At 42.4% G+C, this 27,088-nt stretch overlaps 1 protein-coding gene across 7 annotated transcripts in view; it reads left to right on the top strand.

The window, feature by feature from the left end:
• Positions 1-27,088, top strand: part of ABCC4 (ATP binding cassette subfamily C member 4 (PEL blood group)) — a 291,898-nt gene that overhangs the window by 140,824 nt on the left and 123,986 nt on the right. For all 7 annotated transcript variants that reach the window (XR_008475284.2, XM_017969971.4, XM_054242433.2 and 4 more), the window contains 6 exons: positions 6,243-6,339; positions 10,667-10,876; positions 12,859-12,999; positions 13,726-13,763; positions 14,163-14,257; positions 16,051-16,197. Coding sequence is in view for 6 of the 7 variants with exons in the window: in XM_017969971.4 (XP_017825460.1) it covers positions 6,243-6,339; positions 10,667-10,876; positions 12,859-12,999; positions 13,726-13,763; positions 14,163-14,257; positions 16,051-16,197 (728 nt within the window). In the remaining variant the exon portion in view is untranslated. The remainder of the gene's footprint in view (positions 1-6,242; positions 6,340-10,666; positions 10,877-12,858; positions 13,000-13,725; positions 13,764-14,162; positions 14,258-16,050; positions 16,198-27,088) is intronic.

The raw sequence follows: 27,088 nt of genomic DNA, 5'->3' as shown, positions 1-27,088 counted from the left end.
AAGGGTTTTGGTGGCATGCTGATGACCGCCCTCTCGCCCTTTCCTCCTTATGTGTCTGCGTCCAAACCTCCTCTTCCTGGAAAGACACCAGTCAGAGTGGAGCAGGGCCCACCCTCATGGCCTCATTTTAGTGTCATTGCCTCTCTAAAGGTCCTGTGTCGGCCTGGCACTGTGGCTCATGTCTGTAATGCCAGCACTTTGGGAGGCCAAGGCAGGCAGATCACCTGAGGTTAGGATTTCGAGACCAGCCTGGCCAATGTGGTGAAACCCCATCTCTACTAAAAATACAAACATCAGCTGAGCGTGGACGGGGGCACCTGTAATCCCCCCTACTCAGGAGGCTGAGGCAGGAGAATCGGTTGAACCCAGGAGAGGGAGAATTGCAGTGAGACAAGATCGCGCCATTGCACTCAGGCCTGGGTGATAAGAGCGAGATTCCATCTCAAAAGTAAAAAATAAAATAAAATAAAGGTCCTGTGTCTAAATTCTAAGGTGCTGTGGTGATGGCTGGAACATAAGAACTTTGAGGGGAACATGGTTCAGTCCATAACAGGTCTTGGATAGCAAAGTAGAGAGAGATTTGGGCAGAGTTGGCTGTGTGAGAATAACTCATCTCTGGGCTCTGGATTCCAGGGGTTTGGACATGAAGTCATCCACCGAGCATGGGGCTCTGCATGGGTTCCCGCATATTTCCCCACCAGAGTGCTTATGCAAAATGTGCCTGGTGTGTGATGATGAAGTGGATGTGGATGGTGGTGATGGTTGCACAACTGTGAATTTACTTAGTACGACCAAGCTGTCCACTTAAAAATGGTAGAAATGGGCTGGGCATGGTGGTTCACACCTGTAATCCCAGTACTTTGGGAGGCCACGGCAGGTGGATCACCTGAGGTCGGGGGTTCGAGACCAGCTTGACCAACATGGAGAAACCCTGTCTCTACTAAAATACAAAATTAGCCAGGCCTGATGGCTCACGCCTGTAATCCCAGCTACTTGGGAGGCTGAGGCAGGAGAATCGCTTGAACCCGGGAGGTGGAGGTTGCAGTGAACTGATATCGCACCATTGCACTACAACCTGGGCAACAAGAGCGAAACTTTATCTTACAAAAAAAAAAAGATATAAATGGTAAATGTTATATCATGTCTGTTTTTCCATAACCAAAATCATGTGGATGGAAGCATTGAATCTTTCTGAATGCAGAGTATGGGATTAGCTGGCGCTCGGTGCTGCCCCCACACTCTGATCGGAGCCTTGTGTCCTGCTCCCTCCTCATTGTGCCTTGATGAATTTTCCATTTGGTCGAGAAGGGCCTTTGGGACTTGCTTCAGTCCTATGTGAGTCCCCACCAATTCTTTATCACTCAAACAACAATTCCCGGTGGGACACTGTTTTAGAGTCACCAGTGGGGGAGGAAGGTATTTTCATTGCTGAGTATCAGCGTGCGTATCACACAAGCTACCCCAAATTTTCCTTTGAACACAGGAGGTATTTATAAAGTCCTCTTGCACCTTTAAGGTTTAATGACTTTGGATATACACTTGTTAGAAGCAAGCTTGTTAAAATTGTTGTTTGCTAATCAGAATCACATTCTTTGGGGAAACTTAGGGCAGGGAGCACGAATGCAATTTAGGAAATCATTCAGCAGCAACTGGAGAATGTTCTCAACGAGTTAGAAAATTGGATTGAACAATATGCTATGAAAGATGGCGGTTGTGTTGAAGCTTAGAAATGTGAAGTGTTTTGTATTAAAAGTGAATGAATTACACTTCCATTTGCCATTAACAGTTTTACTTTAATCATGAATATCTATCGAGGGTTGTGAAGAGTTGTGTTTTACAACTACATGTCGCAAACATGAAGTGGATTTTATCACACACAAAAAGTGGGGGGCACTTAGATGAAGGGATGCTAATCTGATTTGCTACCTGCTATCGATGTGGTTGTATTCTAGAAAGCCCCAAATTCTCAGACCCCTGCCTCTTTGAATCTCCTAATCAGATCTCCCAAACTGTGACCTACGTATTTGTCTCAGTCCATTCAGGCCACTGATTCAAAATAGCATAAACTAGATACTCCATATAAACAACAGAAAATCGTTTCTACACTTCTGGAGGCCAAGATCCCAGATCAAGGCGCCAGCAGTTTTGGTGTCTGGAGAGGGCTCACGCTCTGGTTCATAGACGTCTGTCTTCTCACTGTGTTCTCAGGTGGTGGAAGGGGTCTGGCAGCTTCCCTGGGCTGGCCCCTTTTACTAATACCATTCTTGTTGGCAGACTCTCATGAAATAGGCCTCACCTCCTAATACCATTACGTTGGTGATTAGGGTTCAGTAGGAAATTGGGGAGGGCCAGTAACATGCAGGCACAGCACTAGTTCACCCTCCCTGTTTCAGTTCCTCCTGGGACTCCCCTACTTTTAAGCTACATTCTAAGTCCTCGAATGGCAAATGGCCCTTTGCTGCCCACCCCATTCACCTTTCCAGCCCTTGCCTGGCAAGCCTGGTCCTTCAACCATGCAGACTTCTGTGGGGTGCCTGGAAGGAGGCGTGACTTTCTCAGGTCTGCCTGTCTGTAAGGGCATTGTTCCTGCTGGGATAGTATACCTGGGCAAAAGAGAAAGATGAAAGACAGAGATCTTACCTCCTGCCTTTCTCTTCTGCTCCACATTGGCCGTTGCGGGGGCCTGCTTTCTCAGTCTGCCCACAACCCTCATTGCTGCTCTTGATCCACCTGTGTGTCCTTCCGCAGCCCCCGCACTAGATTGTGAATGCACAAAGGCGCCTTTGCACAGTGCGTTGGTGCCTCAGGACCATTGCACCTGCTGTATCTGCCAGGAATGCCTCCCCCAGATATTCTTGTGACTCATACATCACCTCCTTGCAGAGAGGCCATTTCTGGCCACTCCCTCTAAAGTACAACCTTCGCCTGGCTGTCTCTTCGTGGTTTACATTACTACCCGATAGTATATTTTCTATGTTTGTGTAGTGAGTGTCCCCTACATGATGCAGGGTGTTGTCTGTTTGCTGGAGCAGTAGATGTATTCTCTGCACTTAGAGTAGTCCTTGGTACTTCATAAGTGCTCAGCAAATGTGTCTTGACCAAATGAATGAAGGTAGTGACTGTATCTGTGCCTTCCTCCTTCCCTTTTTTTTCTCCCACCCTCCCTCCTTCCCTCTCTTCCTTTCTTTCTTTCTTCCTCCCTCCCTCCCTCCCTTCCTTTCTTAACAGAGTTTTGCTCTGTTACCCAGGCTGGAATGCAATGGCACGATCACAGCCCACTGCAACTTCTACCTCCTGGGCTCAAGTGATCCTTCCGAGTAGCTGGGACTACAACTACACACCACCACACCCAGCTAAGTTTCATGTTTTTTGTAGAGATAGGGTCTCTCTATGTTGCTCCTGGGCCCAAAAGGTCCCCTTGCCTTGGCCTCCCAAAGTACTTGGATTAGAGGTGTGAGCTACTGCACCCACCTGACTGTATCTTTCTCATCTGTGTCACCTCCAACATTGTATATGTCAGCTCTTTTTTTTTGAGACATCTCACTCTGTCGCCCAGGCTGGAGTGCAGTGGCATGATCTCAGATCACTGCAGGCCTCCTGGGTTCAAGTGATTCTTGTGCCTTAGCCACTCGAGTAGCTGGAATTACAGGCATGCGCCACCACATCCAGCTAATTTTTGTATTTTTAGTAGAGACAGTGTTTCACCATGTTGACCAGGCTGGCCTTGAACTCCTGGCCTCAAGCGATCCATCTGCCTCAGCCTCCCAAAGTGCTGGAATTATAGGCATCAGCCCCTGTGCCTGGCCTCTTAATGTAGTCTTTATATGGGATAAGAGTTAAATAGCTTGTTGCTAAATCAATCGCTTATTATTTGTTTGTTTTATGGCATGACTGGAAGATTTTTACTCTTAAAAATTTGGAAAGTATTTTTTGAGATTTGTGTAAGAATAATTTAGAAAAAATTTCAAGCCATCAATTACAGTGTTGGTGTAATCATTTATATTATCTCATCTACAATGGAAGATGTTAGGACGAAAACATTTTGAAACCTTTGAGGTGGCTGTAACTGGATGGATATAGCACTCCATCAGATTTGATTGTTAACATCTCCATTTAGATATGTATATAAAGGGATTAATGGCAGGCAATTCTGAAATAAAGGGAAACGGTTTCATTAAAAGCTTTAGGTACTAAACCTGAAGAGGGGTATACCAGGTTGAGAAACATAGGTTTAAAATAAGCCACACCTAAGACATGTGAAAGGGGAAAAATTAGCCAAACTAAGATATGTGAAAGGGGAAAAATTAATCCCTTCGGATGTCAAGGATGAAGTGTTAGTTTCCATATCTGCAGTCTGGAGCTGTGGTTCTGATCACAGGCTCTGTCTCTATTACCCGCTTCTGACTTCTCAATACTGAATTTCTAGAAGTGAATGGCTGCATGTAGGTTAAAGGGAAGATTGGAGAACCAGGCTAATACTTATTAAGCATGAGTTATGTTCTGGGCCATTGTTACAGTTTAATGCTTTTATTTATCCATTTTTTTTTTCTTTTTGAGACAGGGTGTCACTCTGTCAACCAGGCTAGAGTACAGTGGCCTGATCACAGCTCACTGTAGCCCCAACCTCCTGGGCTCAAGTGATATTCCCACCTTAGCCTCCCTTGTAGCTGGGACTATAGGTGTGTACCATCACACCCGGCTAATTTTTTTGTTTGTTTTGTATTTTTTTTATAGTGATGGGGTTTCACCATATTGCTCAGGCTGGTCTTGATCTCCTAAACTAAAGCTATCCACCTTCCTTGGCCTCCTAAAGTTCAGCATTTGCAGGCATAAGCCACTGTGCCTAGCCTGTGCTTTTATTTCTTAGAATGTGTTTATGAGTTCAACGAGGTTAGGTAACTCACCAACATTGTCAGGCCAGTAAGAGGCAGAGCAGGGATTTGAACTCCAGATTCTGTTTCTCCAGAACTCTGGCTCTGACCCACCTTAGCAGGTTGTGCCATTGCCATGTTGCAGATGATTGCTCTATGCAAGGACTTGGGAACAAAGCAGGGGTGGTAGGAGCCCTCCCTGTGGTCCTCAGGCTCCATACAGGGCTACTCGGTTACTTGGAGACACTGCAGACCCTTGTGGGATGGAGGCTGGACTGAGCTCCGAGGAGTCTACGTTTACAATGTAGGAGAACTTTGAGAGGGTACTGTAGAAAACATACCAACCTCAGAAAACTTAACGGTTGAATACTGAGGTGGGTCTTATTTTTGAGCCACATGGTTTGGACTGTTTGGATTCTGTTCTTTCACTTTCTTATTCAGACTGTTTAGGACTAATGAGAGAAGTTTTGCGTCCTGGATGAGGCCAGGAATACTGAGGAGAGTCACGCATCACTAGCATTTGTTTTCCTATCTAGTATTATTTGGAAAGAAGAGTCTGGAAAATGCACCCTGGCAAAGGTTACCAAGTATCTAAGCCTTTGGGTGGGGGGTGTTAATATGTATGTTATAAATTATCACATAAGAAACTAAGAAAAATGCCACATCATTGGCTGGGCACGGTGGCTCATGCCCGTAATCCCAGCACTTTGGGAGGCCGAGGTGTGCAGATTGCCTGAGCTCAGGAGTTTGCGACCAGCCTGGGCAACAAGGTGAAACCCCGTCTCTACTAAAATACAGAAAATTAGCCAGGCATGGTGATATGTGCCTGTAGTCCCAACTACTTGGGAGGCTGAGGCAGGAGAATTGCTTGAACCCAGGAGGCGGAGGTTGCAGTGAGCCGAGATTGTGCCACTGCACTCCAGCCTGGGTGACAGAGCCAGACTCCATCCCCAACCCCCCCAAAAAAGGAAAGAAAAATGCCACATTGTTACATGACCTCGATCTTTCTTTCTCCCCTGCAATTCTGCACAGCAGTAAAATAATTAGTGTTTTAGTTAAGTCAGGTTTTTGAATCTCCGTGCTGTTCAATTGTTTTTATCATGGAGTATGTAACTGTTAAACCAAGTTTTAGAAAAAAAAAATTACACTCATTGCCTCCTCCCCAGACTACTTTTCAGGATTTCCTCACAGCAAGGCTCTGAGGACCTAGCAGGTTGTATTGGTTTATATTTGTGTTTAGTTTGTACTGAACCTTCAGATCTTTGACTGCTGTGTTGTCTTTGTCTGACTGTGGTTTCTAAATGAATGTTTTTCAGTGTGGAGCACCCCTATTCATGTGTTTGTTTCACCTTGTGCCTTTTACATTTATAGGTGTATTTGTCAGACTTTGCATGAGAAGATCACAATTTTAGTGACGCATCAGTTGCAGTACCTGAAAGCTGCAAGTCAGATTCTGATACTGAAAGATGTAAGTAGTTTCTAGAGGTCTCCTGAACTTGCAAGTACTCAGGTGTGTTGAATCCCCTTCTTCTTCCTCCATTTCATGTACCTTTCTTCTCAGAGCTGGGATTTGTGTTTTTGAGTATTAACTCAAAAGACTTGTAGAAATGTCATTATTACATGCCAAACCTTATTACCGTAAAGTATATAAAATTGCTACCTCGCAGTTACTATATTGTTAAAGTTAGTGATGTTATTTAACTTAGAACTTTTCGTTTACTTCTTCTATGACTTAATTCAAATTATATTATTTGGAAATTACAGATACTAAGACCCGTTTGCCTGATTTTCATGCATAGTTTGCCTAAAGATCCTCTTCTATGAGTAGCAGAAACAGCTGAGCTTTTTGGTGGCTCACGCCTGTAATTCCACCACTTTGGGAGGCTGAGGCAGGCGGATCACTTGAGGTCAGGAGTTTGAGACCAGCCTGTCCAACATGGTGAAACACCAGCTCTACTAAAAATACAAAAAATTAGCTGGGCATGGTGGCTCATGCCTGTAGTCCCAGCTGCTGGGGAGGCTGAGGAAGAGAATTGCTTGAACCTGGGAGGTGGAGGTTGTAGTGAGCCAAGATCATGCCATTGCACTCCAGCCTGGGCGACAGAGTGAGACTCTTTCTCAAAATAAATAAATAAAATAAAATAATAATAGCAGAACCACAGGTGGATAACAGAGCAACCCCTAATTACAGCACCCACGTTCCTGGAATAGCCAGTGGCTAGTGTCACTGCACAGGAATTTTTGAGTGCCTGATATGTATGAGAGCCGGTATAGGTGTAAGTAAGACAACGTGCTTGCCATTGTCAGGCTGCCATTCTTCCTGGAGACAGATGCAAGGAAGGAGATGGAGGGGTGAGGTTGCCTTGCTGGGACTTGAGTGATGTGAAGGTGCTGACCATGCAGTCACCTGGGGCGGGGCATCTGAGGCTGGGGACTGGCAGTGGGGTCCTAAAGCTGGAAGTTACCTGGTATGTTTATAGGAACATCAAGGGGGGCAGCATGGCTGGAACGGAGCAAGCCAGGGAGAGCCTGGAGGAAGGTGGGCTCAGAGCAGTGGTCATCAGCCCTAGAATTAGGACAGAGGCTACTGGACGTGGTTTGATCTGTGATTTTACGACATCCTAACTGGGCACGGTGGCTCACGCCTGTAATTCCAGCACTTTGGGAGGCCGCGGCGGGTGGATGATCTGAGGTCAGGAGTTCCAGACCAGCCTGGCCAACATGGAGAAACCCCATCTCTACTAAAAATACAAAATTAGCTGGGCATGGTGGCGCATGCCTGTAATCTCAGCTACTTGGGAGGCTGAAGCAGGAGAATCACTTGAACCTGGGAAGTGGAGGTTGTAGTGAGCCGAGATCACGCTATCCAACTCCATTCTGGGCAACAAGAGTGAAACTCCGTCTCAAAAAAAAGATCCCCTTTGTTGTTTGCTGGAGGAGCTACAGCAGAAGTAACTCGAAGTCTTAGTAGTTCACAAGACAGACACAAGGCTTAGTCTCGTGTATCACTTTCCTAGGACTGCCAGACCAAAGTACCATACGTTTGGTGGCTTAAGACAGCAGAAGTTTATTGTCTCAGTGTTCTGAGGTTGCAAGGCCAAAATCAAGGTGTCCGCAGGGCCATGTCTCTGAAGGCTCCAGGGGAGAATCCTTCCTCGCCTCTTCCACCTTCTGGGGTTTTGTTGGCACTCACTGTTGATCCTGGGCTGGCAGTGCAGCCCTTCAGTCTCCGTCTCTGTTGTCACATGGCGTTGTCGCTTTGTCTGTCTGGCTTTCTTACTATAAGGACATCAGTCATTGGACCTGGGGCCCACCCTACTCCAGCTTGTCTTGATTGCATCTGCAAAGATTCTGTTTCAATAAAGACCACATTCACAGGTTACAAGATTTAGGACTTGAACATGTCTTTTTAGGGGGTCACCATTCAACCCACAAGTGCTAGCATGGCCGGCCTCAGTACCCTGGTCTTTAACCCTTGTCCGTTCCAGGCTCTGGTCAAATCCCTCATTGCAGGTCTGAAATCCCCTTAGTATCTTCCAAAGTTTTGATGTTTCTCTTCCCACAATTTCTTCATTAAATGATGGAAATAATAAAAATGAGTGTTAATTATATTTCATAAGATCTGTGTGCACCATTCTTCGAGGGAGATAAATTTCACATTATTGCAGCAAATAGGCATATGATGATAGCGAAGCTCTTGCAGGTCTTCCTGTGTGTGTAAGCCCCTCCTTGCTGCTTCAACAGTGAGGAATCTGTCCGCTGAAGTCCTAGCCAGTGAATTCTCACCCTTAAGAGGATTATCGAAGGCAGAACTGCTGTCTCTTCAGAAGCAGTTCCGTGTGCCGGCTTTTTCCCACTCCCCCAGGGATAGGGAGCCCAGATTCCTCAAACTTAAAAACAATTCATTTCTTATGCAGAGGGCTGAGACTAGTGTGGCAAAACCTGAATGCTGGTACATTAGAATAAAATCTGTGGGTGGTAGAATAACCTTTCTCCAAACGACCATTGGCGAGGCGCGGTGGCTCATGCCTGTAATCCCAGCAATTTTGGAGGTGGAGGTGGCCAGAGGTGGGGAATCACTTGAGGTCAGGGGTTTGAAACCAGCCTGGCCAAGATGGTAAAAACCCGTCTGTACCAAAAATACAAAAACATTAGTTGGGCATGGTGGCGCGTGCTTGTGATCCCAGCTACTCAGGAGCCTGAGGCAGAAGAATCATTTGAACCCGGGAGGTGAAGGTTGCAGTGAGCCAAGATCATGTCATTGCACTCCAGCCTGAGCAAGAGTGAGACCCTGCCCCCTACACACACACACATACACACACAGTTTTTCCACTGGTGGGCGCTCAGGATAAATGTGCGTCCATTCTTGCTGTCCACCCAGCCCCCGCCCTAACAGCAGACAGAGCACGGTTGCCCCTCAGAACCCACTCTGCATTGCTCGTCAGTACTTGGCTTCTGAGGAAAATTGCGATGTCAGTACCAGTGGGAGTTTCCTTGTGTGTCTTACAGATGCTATGTGAAAAGTGGCCTTTTCATCAAGCTAGGTATGTTATTTTTACCTCCTATGCAGAAGACACAATGTATCATGAAGCATTTTCCAATTCTCCAGAACTGATCCACAGGGTCCAAGGTGTCACTGGGTTTTCCTCAGTGGACCCACCTGTTGAGGGTGGGAGGATTGGGGTAGCAGGGAGGGTCCTGACCACCTTCCCCACCTGACTTGCCTTAGCCAGGAGCTCCTTTAATTTTGTATGCTGGGAGTTTGCCTAACATTTTGTTTGCTGCCATTTCAGGAAATCAGTTGGGTCTCTTTTCATGGGGTACACAAATAGTGAAGACATTTGTACATGATTTCCTATGGCTTTGTAAGGAGAGAAAACTGTTCCATGGGAGGTGTCCCATGGAATGTCGAATTTTCAGTTAGGAACTCCCGGAATCTGTGGGGTAGTTTTATTTATTTATTTATTTTTATTTTTAAATTTATTTTTGAGATGGAGTTTTGCTCTTGTCACCCAGGCTGCTCACTCTCTGCTCACTGCAACCTCTGCCTACTGGGTTCAAGCGATTGTCCTGCCTCAGTCTCCTCAGTAGCTGGGATTACAGGTGCCCAGCTAATTTTTTTGTATTTTTAGTAGAGGTGGGGTTTCATCATGTTGGCCAGGCTGGTCTTGAACTCCTGACTTCAGGTGATCCACCCACCTTGGCCTTCCAAACTGCTGGTATTACAGGTGTGAGCCACCATACCTGGCCTGTGGGGCAATTTTAGAGTAAAGACCATGAGGGTGCAGCTTATGGGGTCTATGTCCAAGGCTGGTTCCCACACACCTTGTTCCAGCAGGGCACATGGCCCATGGCCAGCGGAGGCTTCTGGGGTGCTTCCTACTTATGCAGATATACCTGTTCCTACCTCCCTATCAGTGTTCGGTTTCTTTCCTGGAATATCCTTCTCAATTTACTCATTCCTTCAATTCTTATTGCATAAGGCTTATCTCAGTTTTCATGTTCTGTAACAAAATTCCCAATATGGTCACCAACATCTATGTGACAATGATCACTATTTGCAACATACTGTTACCCATTTAAAAAATATTCCCCAGCACCTAACACGGGGTTTGGCTGAGCACAGAGCACTCAGTTGTGTATCAAGTTGAATTGTATTTGATTTGTCAACCAGGATTCCAGACCCAAGAATAATCATAACTTAAGGTCAGTTACCTTTTCTGGATTAGAATTAGATTATGTTAACATTATCACCTGCAAATATATCTCTCTGAAATTCTTTATTTTTATTTTAGGGTAAAATGGTACAGAAGGGTACTTACACTGAGTTTCTGAAATCTGGGCTAGATTTTGGCTCCCTTTTAAAGAAGGACAACGAGGAAGGTGAACAGCTTTCAGTTCCAGAAACTCCCACACTGAGGAATCGTACCTTCTCAGAGTCTTCAGTTTGGTCTCAACAATCTTCCAGACCCTCCTTGAAAGATGGTGCTGTGGAGAGCCAAGATGTGAGTTCACCTCCTGTTAGGACATGGCCTGGTTTTGTTGACTCTTAATGGCCTCGTGGATCTTTGGTCTACTCCGTTCAAAGCATCATCCTTTGTCCCAAAGTAGATTCTGTGGTTCCAAGGCCTTGTTCATGATATTGGTAGATTAAAACAGAACCAAGGCAAACAGCCCTGGTTGGAGTTATCCTTTGCGTGTAGGCTGGGGAATGTCATGGAGATGAGTACTGGGTGTGTATGCTGGTGCATGTCCCAAGCTGTATGTGACTCACACTGATACTGCAGCTCTTTAATTTACTGTAGCGAAATTCTGCTTTGTCTGGTGGCCCCTACTTCTCTTTGCATCCAGAGGCATAATTTGAAGACCCCCTTAGACAAAGTCATGCTGTGGGCCACATGAGATTAGCCGCTTTTCCTATACGTTGGAATGTTTTGATGTCGCAGGTGGATGATGGAGGTATTTTGCCCTGTTGTCAGATGGTTTATGTTATGCAAAAGCAGCACATGCAGTGACCCAACAGCTCTTGACACACAGCAGCCCATCTTCCTCCTTTTTTAAAACAATTTTTTAAAATTATTATATGTTAAGTTCTGGGGTACATGTACAGAATGTGCAGGTTTGTTACATAGCTATACACATGCCATGGTGGTTTGTTACATCCATCCCTCCATCATCTACATTAGGTATTTCTTCTAATGTTATCCCTCCCCAATCCCCCGACCCCCTGCTATCCCTCCCCTATACCTCCCACCTCCCAACAGGCCCCAGTATGTGATGTTCCCCTCCCCATTTCCCTGTGTTCTCATTGTTCAACACCCATTTATGAGTAAGAACATACGGTGTTTTGTTTTCTGTTCTTGTACCAGTTTGCTGAGAGTGATGGTTTCCAGCTTCATTCATGTCCCTGCATCTTCCTTCTTTACCTTTCAAGAGTAGAGCTGTATCTTATTCGACTTGGCATTCCCAGTGGTCAGCATAGAACTGCTCAGTACATCCTCAGAATATGTGAATCTCATGCATTCTAAGTCCTCCAGGCAGAAATGTACTGGAGCTCATGTAAAAACATATTCCTTGCCATACAATTCTTCACTATCCAAATCCAGGCTCCTAAAGGATCCTTGCAGATATTCAGATTAGGCCCTCACATGCCAAATTCTCAGGAGTCAATTTCCGAAACTCAGGAACCAAATAGATTAGGATCATATACTATCCCTTGCTTTCCAAATATGGTTACTCAGACTCACTGCTCGACCCCAGTTACTGTATTGAGCTTGAGTTCTGACCCTCTGCTCTTTTATGTTTCCATCTTGAGTGATGCAGTTGAGAGTTCCATGTCTTTTTATATATGATTTTGGAACAAGTTTCTCCATTTATACTTTAATTTGGGTGTGCTGGGTAAGTGCTGGACATCCTAATGTCATCCTTCCAGGTAGCCACGCCACAAAGTACAAATGATATTTCCTTATTTCTAGTAGAACCCTGAAAATGGGATGGCTGGGTCCAAGGATAAGTTCATGTACCTAGGCGTGGTGGCTCACGCCTGTAATCCCAGCACTTTGGGAAGCCGAGGTGGGCAAATCACCTGATGTCAGGAGTTCCAGACCAGCCTGGCCAACATGGTGAAACCCCGTCTCTACTAAAAAAATACAAAAATTACCCAGGGTGGTGACAGGCACCTGTAATACCAGCAACTCAGGAGGCTAAGGCAGGAGAATCACTCGAACTCAGGAGGTGGAGGTTGCAGTGAGCCAAGATTACACCACTACACTCCAGCCTGGGTGACACGAACAAAACTTCATCTCAGTCAATCTGTCAATAAATGCATGGACAGTTTGGCTAGATATTTCCACACTCTTCTCCACAGGAGATGGATCATTTTGGACTTCTGTCTGTTTCCCCACAGCTTTGTCAACAGAATGCATTGTCATCTTTGGATACAATTTTCTATACTGTTTAGTCTCTTACCACCTTTTTTCCTTTGCAGACAGAGAATGTCCCAGCTACACTCTCAGAGGAGAACCGTTCTGAAGGAAAAGTTGGTTTTAAGGCCTATAAGAATTACTTCAGAGCTGGTGCTCACTGGATTGTCATCATTTTCCTCGTTCTCCTAAATGCCGCAGCTCAGGTAAATAATGACATTTGTTTTGTGCCCTCAAAATGATATTTACAGTATATTAATATAAATTTATTTATGCTCTTGTGACTGCATCTTGCCGTTCCCTTGGGGTCTGCATTGAAATGTGCTGTCTTTGGGGAACAAAGTGAGAGCTGCCTATTGGTGTTTTATGTCCACTACAAAGACCTTCTGGGGAAAATAGGGTATCTTTCAATGATTTTTAAATGGAATATGCATTTTCCTGAGCTCTTAATATCTGGGAGTTTGGGCTTGGCACAGGCCTGAGCTGGAAGAACTATGCAGGTTCTCCTCTGTGGCCTTTCTTTTCTTCTTCTTTTTTTTTTTTTGAGATAGAGTTTTGCTCTATTGCCCACGCTGGAGTGCAGTGGTGCAGTCTTGGCTCACTGCAACCTCCATCTCCCAGGTTCAAGCAATTCTCCTGCCTTAGCCTTTTGAGTAGCTAGGATTACAGGCATGTGCCACCATGCCAGGTTAGTCTAATTTTTGTATTTTTAGTAGAGATGAGGTTTCGCTCTGTTGGCAAGGCTGGCCTAGAACTCCTGGCCTTAAGTTGATCTGCCCACCTCAGCCTCCCAAAGTGCTGGGATTACAGGCCTGAGCCACCGCAGCCGGCTGTGAGCCTTTCTTTGCATTGTCCCATGTTAGTGATGAAGAGTTTTGAGCCGGTAATCATGCCAAAGTTTAATTTTGTCATCGTGGTTTCTCTCCTCCTAGGTGGCCTATGTTCTTCAAGATTGGTGGCTTTCGTACTGGTAAGTTATGTCTGGTCTCATGTATGAAATACTTGAGAATCACTAAGAAGACTCAGTTTTCCATAGAGTAGGGGGAGAGGGTGGCGTTTGTTCATCCTTCTCTTCTAATCCTCACTTAGTTTACCCAAAGAAAAATTAGAGTGCTTGCTGGTGGAGTGTAACCTGTGGTGGTCTCCACCCATGTCTGATCCTCAGCATCATGTTCACAGACAGTTTCGGGAACTGAAAGTCGTGATTTAAATTGAATTTTTATAAGGTAGATACACACAGGACTATGTGAGCTGAGAATCATTTTCCAACATGAAGCATTTCTCTCAAATTGAGGTTCATTTTTTTAAAAAATGTGTTTATCTAGATTCCATCAATAGCTGAATATTTTTTTCTCCCCGTGTTCCATAGGGCAAACAAACAAAGTGCTCTAAATGGCACTGTAAATGGAGGAGGAAATGTAACCCAGAGGCTGGATCTTAACTGGTACTTAGGAATTTATTCAGGTAAAGTTGAATCATTTGGTCTATTATATGAGAGGTTGAGGTGCTTACAATGAGCCTGTGTGAGTAGCTAGGGCTTCCAGGAGTAATTCAGTAATGTCTTAACAGATTAGGAGTCTCAGTCGCATTTACTCTGTGAATTAATTAGAATAATTATTCTAAAAATCGACTAGAAGAAAGAGGTTGAATGAAGACTCTTAATTTGCTCTGTACTGGATTTTGAAAGTTAAACCAGGATTGAGCATTCAGAAAATCAGCCACTGGAAATATGTGGCTATTGTCTATTCTAATAGGTTGCTTTAGCTAAATCTTATATCATTATACGGATGGGCAGGGGGATTAGAAACGGATCCCCACCCTGTGGTTCGGATTGTTCCAATTCTGTCTAAATAAACCCTGGCTTTTATTGAACTTGGATGAAATCCTCTGGCAGCAAGGCCCCCAAAATAAAAGCATTATTCCCTTCCAGGTATGCAAAGCTCCCTTCAGCACTGCTCATCTCTTGGGCTTCACTAATTACTTAAGAGGGAAGCTGAGCAGGGAAAAATCCAGTGTCTGGGAATTAGGACGCCTTCTATTTCTTACCTTGAGATCACAATGTTATCGCGTCCCCAACTGTGTGATTAATTTAACATTTGGCTTGCCAGACTAATATTAACGCCGTACTCTGTTTTCACAAGGGTGCTTAGAATGTATGTGGCATTACGTAGTGTTTCAAGGAAATCCTCATCTAAAATTTTAAGTATTTCCACAGGAAATGCTCATATAAGCTTTCCTCAGAGATAGAATGAGTTGTCTTTGTAAGAACCTACTCAGTGAAATTTAGTATTGATTTCATCGATCGCTTGCTAATAAATCTAAATCCATTAGGTGTTTACCTTCCTAATTGGCAGACTGTGTGAAAACTCAAGGAAGAAGGAAATCGGTTCTATTATATGTTTGTGTAGGATGGGAGGCTACAGATAATGCCCACTGATGGAGTTAGGAATTTGAGCTGCTTTCAGAGGTTAAATAACAGTGACATGTCATCGGAAAGGGAAATATTTGTTATAGAAGTAACCCCCACTGTACTGAGCATTGGGAGTTAAGAGATGATAGGAAAGCTCTTTTAATTTCTGTGTGAATAATGGATACTCATTCATGTCTCAATAAAAACGTATAATTTATTTTATTCATTTAAAAATGTCTTGTGTCTATGTAAAACATGTAGTGGGGGATTAGTTGCTTATTTAGATTAATTATCTTATATTAAAATATGATTTGTGTTTTCTTGCAATTCAATTATTCAAGAGGTTTTCCACATGCAACTTAATATGGTATTTTTAAATTCTTTAAAGCTACTTGGGCATTTTCTACAAGGAAAAGGTAAATCATTTCTCCTATTCCTTGTTAATATCACCTGTTGGTATCAAAACATACCACCTTTTTTAGATTACGGGACATAATGTAAATAATAAGATTTGGAATATGGAGAAGATCAACTATATTTCATGATTATCTATCTTACTTCTGAGTTGTTAATAGAACTTACTGTTGAATTAGGAAAGCCTAGAATGAAACTGTATTATACATCTGGTTTTTCTTTTCTGGGCAGTTTCTATTCGGTGAGAGAAAAATAAACTATTTTAATTCTTCTTCATCAGTGCATTTTATAAATATGTTATACTGTTATAGAATCCAGATACTTTATGGAATAAAATAAGTAACGTTTTTATGAACTATCTGACTTGCTTTAGCACTATTGAAGAAAATGCAGAGATATGCTGTGTTCTCTAAGTGATATTTCTTTATTTCAGGTTTAACTGTAGCTACCGTTCTTTTTGGCATAGCAAGATCTCTGTTGGTATTCTACGTCCTTGTTAATTCTTCACAAACTTTGCACAACAAAATGTTTGAGTCAATTCTGAAAGCTCCAGTATTATTCTTTGACAGAAATCCAATAGGTAAGTCTGACACCAAGTTTCTCAGTAAATATGTCTTGTTAACAACACATTTAGGATCTGATTACATTTCCGTCTTTGAAAATGGAAGGGATGCTTGGAAGAAAATCACTATGCATGTTGATTAATTTTCTACAAGATGCTTCACTGATATTATTCTACTGCCAGAGAAAATCTGAATATGGGGGGGCATACAATCTTTTATTCCAATTTATATGTGTGTGGAAAAATAAATGTTCACTTTGCAGAATGCTTTAGGAATCCATTTGCTGTGAGGCAAGCAAAGCATCCTGCATTCCCTGTAAATATGTTTAAATGTAGCTGAATAGTTGCTAAAACATTGGCCGTGTTTACATAGTGTTAGGTTATGCCATTTTTCGGAAGGATCTTTGTAAGCAGGGAGGCTCTGACGTGAGACAGGCTGTGCATTTCTTTCTTTCATTGGGAAACGTGTTCATTTCTGGAACCAGAGGGCTTTTGTACATACCCTGACTGTGAGGTTTCCCTGTAAGATAATACATGGTTAATTAAAAGCCAAGATTGGTAAAATGTAAACTCCCCTTCAAGAAAAGTTTCTAATTCTGTGGTTTTAAAGTAGACTTTTGGTTCTATCATAGAGACTTGGTTGAACCTGCCATGTAGATCTTTTGTAGCTCATTTCCTGGGTATACCCAGGTATGCTCAGTAGTTTCCAAGTATTTGATGCCTCTGCACTATGGGCTTTTGACCTGTGTTGCTTCTGAGGCCAGCCTCCCTGAGCTGGGTTCCTCTGGAGAGTTAGTTGTGTCTATATACCCTGGTCAGTTGAGTGAACTTGTGGGGAGGCCTGAGTGACATTGTGCAATGGGAGGTGTCCTCGTAGAAGCAGGGAGGTGTCCTGGAGAGAACATGGGCATAACTTTGGCCTGGCCATTGACTAGCTGTGTGACCAAGGCCAAAGCATACAGATGCTATTACACAGGCAAATCTCCAAGCAAATGTTGTAGTTCAAAGTGTGGACTCATGCTAACTGCCTGGGTTCAGTCCTGGTGCTAGTTACTAATCGTTACAGCTGGTTATAGTTACATTCACAATTCATGTCCTGGTTACAGAGTTTTTCTGTGTCACAGTTTTCTTATCTGTAAAATAGGGATACTATTCATATCCACCAAATTGAAATCTTAAGAGAATTAAGCATGTTAATACATTCCTGGTACATGGTCATTGCCTAATGAATGTCAGTGACGATGAAGCCATGATATCTCTGAACGGAATCACTTTAACTGGGGGGTGGAAATTACTCCTACCTTTTCTGTTTTTCATGAGTTTTGTGAAGATTAAAGAAGACTGTTCTAGAAAGCATCTTGTGTAGATTTATTGAACAAATACTTCTCAGTCCAAGCACCATGCAATGTGCAAGGATTTGTAAACAGCAGAGGCCACACAAATATCAGCCTGATTTCAGCTGTTATTAGAAAATCACTGGAGGACCTCTGCACTATTACAGCTGTAACGTCGCGCCACTTTGCCAGTTAATTTGAAACTACAGTCATAACGTTTGGAGCATTAAGTGGGACTGCATTTCTGTTATCACAGGCCTCGGAATGCTCATGACTACCATTAACCAGCCTCTGCATGTTCGAGACCTGTGGACTTCTCCTCATGCTGATTTATTTATTATTCAGGGATTTGGGACCCAGTCTAAATCTTGGAGGTCTCTAATCTTCCAGTGGCACACGAGTGCTTATCTGGCTTCTTCTTCCTGTATCTATTAGCACGACTTTATTTCTTCAACAAAATAGAAGCCCAAATAAGTACCCCAAAGAGAGGCCTAGTTTGTCTAAAACGTTTAGAGGTCATGAATTATTTACTTTTTTTAGTGGTAGATTTTGAAAACATTATATTGGAAAATTAAAAGATTTTTAATGGTAAAATTTTCATTTGGATAAAATTTTTGCACCTTTTACAATGGCAAAGGATACACAAAAGCTGTGAATGATGCCTCAGAATTTGTATTACTGATTGTATGTTAATGGTTTTACATATATATATTTAAATTATTTATTCAGAGATAGGGTTTCACTCTGTTGGCTAGACTGAAGTGCAGTGCCATGATCACGGCTCACTGTAGCCTTGACTTCCTGGGCTCAAGTGACCCTCCTACCTCAGCCTCTCCCAAGTAGTTGGGAACCACAGGCCTGAGCCACTATGCCCAGCTAATTTTTAAAATTTATTTTATTATATTTTTAAGAAATGGGATCTCACTATGTTGCCCAGGCTGGTCGTGAACTCCTGTGCTCAAGGGACCTTCCTGCCTCTCAGCCTCCACAAGTGCTGGCAGATTACAGGTGTGAGTGACTGGACCCAGCAGCTTTGTAATATAAATAAAGATTTCCCTCTAGGATAGTGAGGTAGGCATGCTCGATTTTTTTTTTAGCATTCTTAATTAAATCTATATGTTAAATGTGTATACGTATCTGGCATACTGTTGTGCCCCATAAATTGCAGAGTGTTCTTTGAGTAGGGTAGAGAGACTGGGAAGCATGTCTGAATAGTTAGTTATTGAAAACTAACTCTTAGAAGAACCCCAGTGGAGTTTCCTATGAGCTCAGCATCCTGACATTCTCCTAGATTTTAGGGAACTTAGGAAATGGGGAGGACATCTGCCAGCATGTAGCTTCCAGTAAGCTCACCTTGGGATGGCCACGGGTACAGAAACTCTAGGTGACTCACACCAGGGGTCTGGCTGGACATCCCCCAGATCCCCGTCTCCAGTGCCCTTGTGCTGGAATATTCTCAGTCACTTTGATCTGCAGCATCTGAGTGTCTTCTCCATTATTTCATGGCTGCTCCCACCCCAGATATGCTGTCCCCCTCATCATGCTTCTGCCCAGATCCTCGTCCGTGTGACTGGGCAGAATGAATGGGCAACCTTGCTGCTGACTCTGAGAACCAGACCATCTGGAAGGGTTCCCTTGGCTGCCCAAGTTCACTTATTTGGATTTAGGGAAAAGGAAGGTAACCCTGGAAGGTGTATGTTTCTTCTCAACAGTGAAGGTTCTGTTTCTAAGAAGGTCGCACTTCCCCAAAGTCTAAGACATTAAGTTTCTCTCCATTTTGCACCCACCTATGGTTGCTTGAAATTTATCTTAGTTTGTTTATATAATACAATACGTTTTTATCGACTGGCCTTTCATTAACCTGATCAATCTTAAGCTAGCAGGATAAAATGAGAGCCAAACCAGTGTGCTGCCTTAGAATGACAAGAGCCAGTTTTCTTCCTTTTTCTTTTTCTTTCTTCCTTTTTGACATGGAGTCTGGCTCTGTTGCCCAGTCTGGAGTGCAGTGGCGTGATATCAGCTCACTGCAATGTCCACTTCCTGGGTACAAGCAATTCTCATGCCTCAGTCTCCTTAGTAACTGATATTACAGGTGTCCCCCACCATAACCAGCTAATATTTTGTATTTTTAGTAGAGAGGAGGTTTTACCTTCTACTGGTACTGAGATAGCAACTTTCCCCAGAAGCCAAGTACTGACGAGCAATGCAGAGTAGGGTCTGAGGGGCAACCGTGCTCTGTCTACTATTGGGAGGGGGCTGGGCCCATAGCCAGAATGGACACACATTCACCCTGGGGTGCCCACCAGTGGACTAATAGTTGGCTGTGTATGTGTGTGTATGTGTGTGTGGTAGAGTCTCACTCTGTCATCCAGGCTGGAGTGCAGTGGTACAGTCTCAGTTCACTGCAACCTCCGGCTCCCAGGTTCAAGTGATTATCAGCCTCCCAAGTAGCTGGGATTATAGCATCTGCCACCACACCCGGCTAATTTTTGTATTTTTAGTAGAGACAGGGTTTCACCATGCTGGCCAGGCTGGTCTCGAACTCCTGACCTCAGGTAATCCACCCATCTTAGCCTCCCAAAGTGCTGGGATTACAGGCATGAGCCACTGTGCCCGGCCAAGAGCCAGTTTTTCTTTCTTGTCTTTTTATCCTCCTCTCACCCATTGCTAGTTTTTATTCTTCCCTCCTTTGATGTAGGTTGGTAATGGGATCACGTGAGTCTGGCAAGAAGCCTCACGTTTTCAGCTGCCCGCAGATACCTCCTGCATATTTTGATTACGACCTGAGATGAATAGAGCATTTCAGATATTTTCCGATGCTGTTCACTGCATTACGTCTTCCTAGTCAAAGTTTTTTGTGTGTCTTAGCCCTGTTTTCCTTCCGTTCCAATCATAGTAAGTGGGTAACACAAATTCTAGATCAAGAGTAAGTCTTCAGAAATTAAGAGAGGATTTTTATTTTAAATGTAAATCCTGTTTTCCCGGCATAGGCAGAATTCATTTTGCTTTTGATATCCAGCACAAGAGGGCAGCATGATCTGCAGTATTTCCGTGATATACCGTAAGAACACCTCATCGCAAAACCCAGTTTTTAATTTAAAGCTTTCTTGGAAATTCTAGTTGTATAGCTTGGGTCTTTGTATTTTGGATATGTGTTAATATGAAATTTGAAAAGTGATTTTGTGGTGTATTATGTTTGAAACATGAAAGTGTTTGTGGAAGACATGTTCCCGATGCAGTCCTGGAATACCTAGCACTTCAGACAGGGTTTTTTGGATTTCCCAATTATACCTTCTTGACTAGTAACTGGAATAGGCAGACGCTGACATCTTGACTGGTTGGATACATTTTAACTCCTGAAGCATACATTATGATTTGCTTGTATGATGTTTCTATTTTCTTTGTAAGCATGAGTTTGCAGAGAAAGATAACTATACAGCTCCTTTAGTTTTCTTCGGTGCCAGCCGTTAGCAGACACTTTTTACTCTTATTAGGTCTCTACAGTTTCACCCTTTGTTTTGGAGAAACGATGAGAGGTTTGTTGTCCTGTTTTCTCAGGCCTAATTGTGGTGACATCACATTTAGCTAAGTATACTGACCCTAATGCGTGCCAGATAAATGTTTGTTTACTTGCTTTCAATTAGTTAATGGCTTTAAGAAACCAAGTCACTGGTGTAGTAGATATGTTTCTTTACTCTCTCAGGGAAGCATTAAGTTAATATTGGGTTATAGCCAGTATGTTTCACACAACTGGTTTTTCTCCAGTGTGTGCGGGGCGAGTATGTATGTGTATGTATATTTATGTTCGTTTATGCCTTCAACAGTGTAACAAAAAAAAAGATTGATATGATTCTTTTTTCTTTACAGATTGAGGTAAATGAGAGCTAAAACACTAGAAAAAACAAACTTCTTTCCATATTTAATGGAAGGTGCTTGTGGTCACTGAGGTGTGGAACGTGAATGCTAGATTTTAAGACAGGCATAATCTCCTGTCTTCCCTAATCAAAAATCTAGGGTCCCCCCAGTGATTCAGATTCCCAGCTTTTAGCGGGGTGTGGTGATGCGTGCTTGTAATCCTAGAAGCTTGAGAGGCTGAGTCAGGAGGATCACTTGAGCCTGGGACGTCAAGACTGCAGCGAGTTGTGATTGTGCCACTGCACTCCAACCTGTCTCAAAAAAAAAAAGATTCCCACCTTGATTGAATGGGAAGTTAGGCAGTTAGGCTTTGTAGATGATTTTATAAATACAGACTATCCTGGTTTAGGATATGCATGTGACAGGGATTCGGGGGAAGAAGGTGATAGTGGTTTGGACTATTGTTTCTCAAACTGGGAAAGGGGCTCTGGATTCCAGTGCAAGTTGTTAAATAATTTGTGAAGAGCTGAAAAGTGAACTGAAAGCAACCTCCCTGGTGAGCTTTCTATGTGATCAGAAAGACTGTCTGGCGATACTCTATGAAATCAAATGTCCGTATCCTGCTGCCTTGCCAGAAAAAAAGAGTCCTCAGTAGAAAAGAAATGTAATTGTAGGGATACCTATTTATCTGTTTATGAAGTTTATGGAGTAGGCGCTAAATGTGCATTTTTAACAAGTATAATATTTCAGCACTGTCAAAATTACCTCTACAATAATAGGCCTGTTAAATTATAGCTCTATAAGCTAGGGGGTAAGATGGCTCTGCCCAGTACACATTAATCTATGCCTGTTCACACAAGTGATTCTGCTGAGCAGGTAGCATGTTTAAACAAGAAATACTGGTCCTAAAACCTCTGATTTATGGTAGGTGTTGTTTTGACACAGCACCATTCAGACAATTTACAAGGCAAGTCTTCGTGCTAAAATATTTCCTCAGTGTCATCATTCGTCACTGGTATAAATATTCAGTAGTGATGCTTGAAAATTGGTAATATGCCCATTGATGCCAAATCACTTGCTATGTTTCCTTTCAAGTGAGATCTGTTGTGGATATGGTTAAAAGAAACTATGATTTTTCTTCCTTGAGAGCAGATGAGCTGTAAGAAATTGAAAATAACAACCATCCTGACAGCTTTCATGTACTCATCTTGCCTATATTTCTTTTAATTCTGGCTTAAGTCCTGCGGGCTTTCCCTCCCACCCCCTTGCTTGATGCGTATTGTAAGGAACATATTTATATGTACATTAGTTAGTTTAAGAGGCTTTGTGTGTTCAAAGGAAGAAGTTAGTCATCACCAGAAAAGCTTTGTTGCAAAACAAAAACACACATTTCCCCTTTCATTTTTTCTTGTTAATAATAACAAATGCAAGCGACTATAAAGGGAATAACACAAAAGATTGCATCAATCATAATGATTCTCAATAGCCACACAAATATTATTTTTTCAGGTTTGAATGAAACAGCTAATAGTTTGAAGTGGGTGTGGTAATTAAATCCTGTCAGCTTGTCACCAATTAAAAATAATGTTTTTTCACATAACAATGGTTATATGTACTTAAACTCTTATCGGGGGTGATATGAAGTCATATTTTATGGGAGTTGCTCCTTTACTGCTAATAGTATCATAAAAGCCTTTGTTAGGAGTTTAAATAGTTACATAGTTACATATATTTGATTGCTATTGTTATTTTGTCAGTAATCTGTATAAAAGCGATTACTGTAGCACTTGTCTACAGCTGGTAAATACTGCGCCATTTTGGCATACATTTTTCATCTAGAATGTTCTGATTCATGTTTTTTCTCCATAATAAATCATACATGGAAATACAACTTAGTAACAGAGAAAGCACTGTTTGTGGTTATCCAATAAAATGTTTAAAAGATAAAAAATTAGGGAAACATCTGCTTTGTTCAAAGTGATAATCATGTAATATTTCAGGAAATTATAAGATGACATTTTACTTCATTGTGTTAAATTGTTTTCCTATAGTGTATATCATGTGATACCTGCATGTATTTGTATATGCATGTATCTCTCTCCCTCTCTTTCTTTCTCTTGATCTGTGTAAGTTCTCCACTTCAGTCTAATGTCTGTGGCTATGGTTTTAATGCCCCGTTAACTGATTTGATGCATGTTGTCTTTACCTTTACCTTCAGCTAACTTGGAATCAGCTAACTTAGAACTCAGGACTTCATAGCATATCCCAATATTTGCTGTTAATGTGTGCTTAATAATTTGGCATGAGCCTTTGGGATGTGTGATTGTCAAGTGTTGTCATATAAACTGTCCCCCCACTGTTAGATCAACATCATAGCTTTCTGTGACTTTATTGTCAGAAAAGAATCAAAGTAACTTCGTGACTTAGTTCTTAGCTGTTATGTAACCATTTCAAGAGAAAATAGACCACTGTTTCTGGAATAACCTAATGAAATATAGACTATACCATTAGCCACTTGCAGTGGCCGATTTCAACATGAATAAATATTGATAAATGGCGGGCGAGGTGGCTCACACCTGTAATCCCAGAACTTTGGGAGGTCGAGGGGGGCGGATCACAAGGTCAAGAGATTGAGGCCATCCTGGCCAACATGGTGAAACTCCATCTCTGCTAAAAATACAAAAATTAGCTGGACGTGGTGCACGAGCCTGTAGTCCCAGCTACTCGGGAGGCCGAGGCAGGAGAATCACTTGAACCCTGGAGATGGAGGTTGCAGTGAGCGGAGATCTTGCCACTGCAGTCCAGCCTGGTGACAGAGCAAGACTCCAACCCCCGCCCCCCAAAAAATGATAAGTATATTACTGAGAGCCTAATATGTATAAAGCATAGTTTTTGGACACCAAGTGGAAGTTGTTGGGATTCGCTAGCTTGAAACGCTGTTCTGTTTTACTGTAAGGCCAACTGCTTCCCCTCAAAGATTTGACTTTGAGGTTCTCATATAAGAACTCTGATTTTTCATTTATAACTAGTTTTAATTTGAGAGTTTTCCATTTATAACTGGAGTTAAATTTGAGTTTTATATGAGAACTCTGATTTTCATTTATAATCGGAGTTTTCATATTATTTTATTCCTGTCCCCTTTATTATAAACATGATTATTTATATTGCCATGAAGAAACTGGAAAAAAAATTAGAATATTTACAACATTGAGGTTCTGACATTTTGTTTTCCATAAGGTTTAAAACTTTTTGCTTTTATTAAATTTTCGACAATATTTATGAAAATAATAGTTACATTCTAATTTAGGTAATTATGCATTTATTTATAATCGGAGTTTTCATATTCTATTATTTATAGAATTTTCATTTATAATCAGAGTTTTCATATTCTATTATTTTATTCCTGACCCCCTTTATCATAAACATGATTATCTATATTGCCATGAAGAAACGAAAAAAAATTAGAATACTTACAACATTGAGGTTGTGATATTTTGTTTTCCATAAAATTTAAAATTTTTTTGCTTTTATGAAATTTTCGACAGTATTTATGAAAATGGTAGTTATAGCCAGGCGCGGTGGCTCATGCCTGTAATCCCAGCACTTTGGGAGGCTGAGGCAGGTGGATCAGAAGGTCAAGAGATCAAGACCATCCTGGCCGACATGGTAAAACTCTGTCTCTACTAAAAATACAAAAAAATTAGCTGGGCGTGGTGGCGTGCACCTGTAGTCCCAGCTACTCGGGAGGCTGAGGCAGGAGGATTGTTTGAATCCGGAAGGCGGAGGTTGCAGTGAGCCAAGGTTACGCCACTGCACTCCAGCCTGGCGCCTGGTGACAGAGTAAGACTCTGTCTCAAAAAAAAAAAAAAAAAAAGAAAAAGAAAAAGAAAAGAAACTGCTAGTCACATTCTAATTGAGGTAATTAAATTATGTATTTACTGCCCGTGTCTTGTGTTAGCCTTGCCTTCCCGTCTTCCTGGAGCTTATCTGTTGTTACCTTGCTAAATCCCCTCAGCCCAGGACTGGACACACTGTATCCAGTTAGTAAATGTCTGTTGGCTGGACGGAACAGCAGTAGTTAAGAGTGCATTTGCATCTCTCTAAGCAACACCCATAAAGAACATTGGGACGTTACAGTGTGGAAATAAAATTAGAGTGTTTTTTTGTCTTATAGCTGGTACTTATATTAAATTTAACTCTGGTCTCCAATTTTCTTTTTCAAAAGTACAGTTTGTAATAGATTACCTATGGTGGACTTTGTTACTGATATGTGATGGCCTGACGAGAAAACCATACACTGGTTTTTTTGGCAGCTGTGACTCATGGAACGAGACCAAGTTCCCTTGTTGTTTACCAGTCAAAGAAATGAAACTGTTCAGACACCTAATAAATTTCCTTGGGATTTAGTTGTGTATTGAAGGTGACTTTTAACACTCTGTGGGTTAAATGTCTGGTACCATATAGTTTTGTCTCATAAACTACATGCCCTCTAGAAGTAAGGAGATGAATTAATCCATTTTAGAAGCATCAGTAGACATTTAAAATCTGTTCTTGCACAGGGAGTTGAGGTGTTAAGATGCCCCAGTTCTGCTAGGAGCACAGTTTGTGGGAACTTCTCTTAGCCACAGGTTTCTAACCGGTAAAAAGAGGCTTTTTCACTCATCAAGCATTTATTGGTCTTCTACTTATTGTCAGCTGTAGTGCCAAGCACTGGAACAAAAAGTCCCAGTTTTCAAGGGACTTGCAAACTTAAATAGTTGAAGACAATGGATTATTTATTCTCCTCCTCCTTCCTTCTTCCTTCTTTCTTCCTTTTCTTTCTTTGCCTCCCTCCCTCCCTCCCTCCCTCCCTCCCTCTCTCCCTCCCTCCCTCCCTCCCTCCCTCCCTTCCTTCCTTCCTTCCTTCCTTCCTTCCTACCTTCCTGCCTCCTTCTTCTTTTCTTCCTTTTTTTTTTCTTGTGACACAGTCTTGCTCTGTTGCCTAGGCTGGAGTGCAGTGGTGTGATCTCAGCTCACTGCAACCTTTGCCCTCTGGCCTCAAGTAATTTTCCTGCCTCAGCCTCCTGAGTAGCTGGAACTACAGGCATGTGCCACCACGCTCGGCAATTTTGTATTTTCAGTAGAGACAGGGTTTCACCATGTTGGCCAGGCTGGTTTTGAACTCCTGACTGTGATCTGCCTTCAGCCTCCCAAAGTGCTGGGATTACAGGTATGAGTCACCATACCAGACAGACAATGGATTATTTCTAAAAATAATCCTGTGTCAGAATCTATGATCTCCTATCAAAAAGATGCATATTGACATTAATACTGTTCCCAAATGGAAGCCTAGATACTCTTCTAAATATATACAACACACACGAACATAGCTCTATATATGTCTTCCTATTTCATTGGCCTTGATTTTATAAAATTTCTGAAAACTATTCTTGTGGCACTTCAAAACCAATTGTGTTCAAATGAAATCATACCAGTGGGAGTAGGAGAGGTGTTTAGGGAACAAAATAAATGATTCTTTTTTCAGATCGTAATCTCTAAGCTTACAGCAGACTCATGACAGTTTCTAGCGAGACTCTTGACTGGGCCCAGATGCTTTTCTGAACCACTGGGGAATGCCTAAGTGCTACAGCTCAGCTTAGGAAAGTGTGTCAGAGAAAGGGCAGGGACTTCCAGTGTTGCCCTTTACAAGTGCCTGCACATACTTTGGGCTTTTAGAAGTA

The sequence above is a fragment of the Callithrix jacchus genome, chromosome 1 (genome assembly GCF_049354715.1).
Source record: "Callithrix jacchus isolate 240 chromosome 1, calJac240_pri, whole genome shotgun sequence".
Taxonomy (NCBI): domain Eukaryota; kingdom Metazoa; phylum Chordata; class Mammalia; order Primates; family Cebidae; genus Callithrix; species Callithrix jacchus.
The sequence above is the reverse complement of the archived record's forward strand: the minus strand, read 5'-3'. Positions and strand labels throughout refer to the sequence as shown.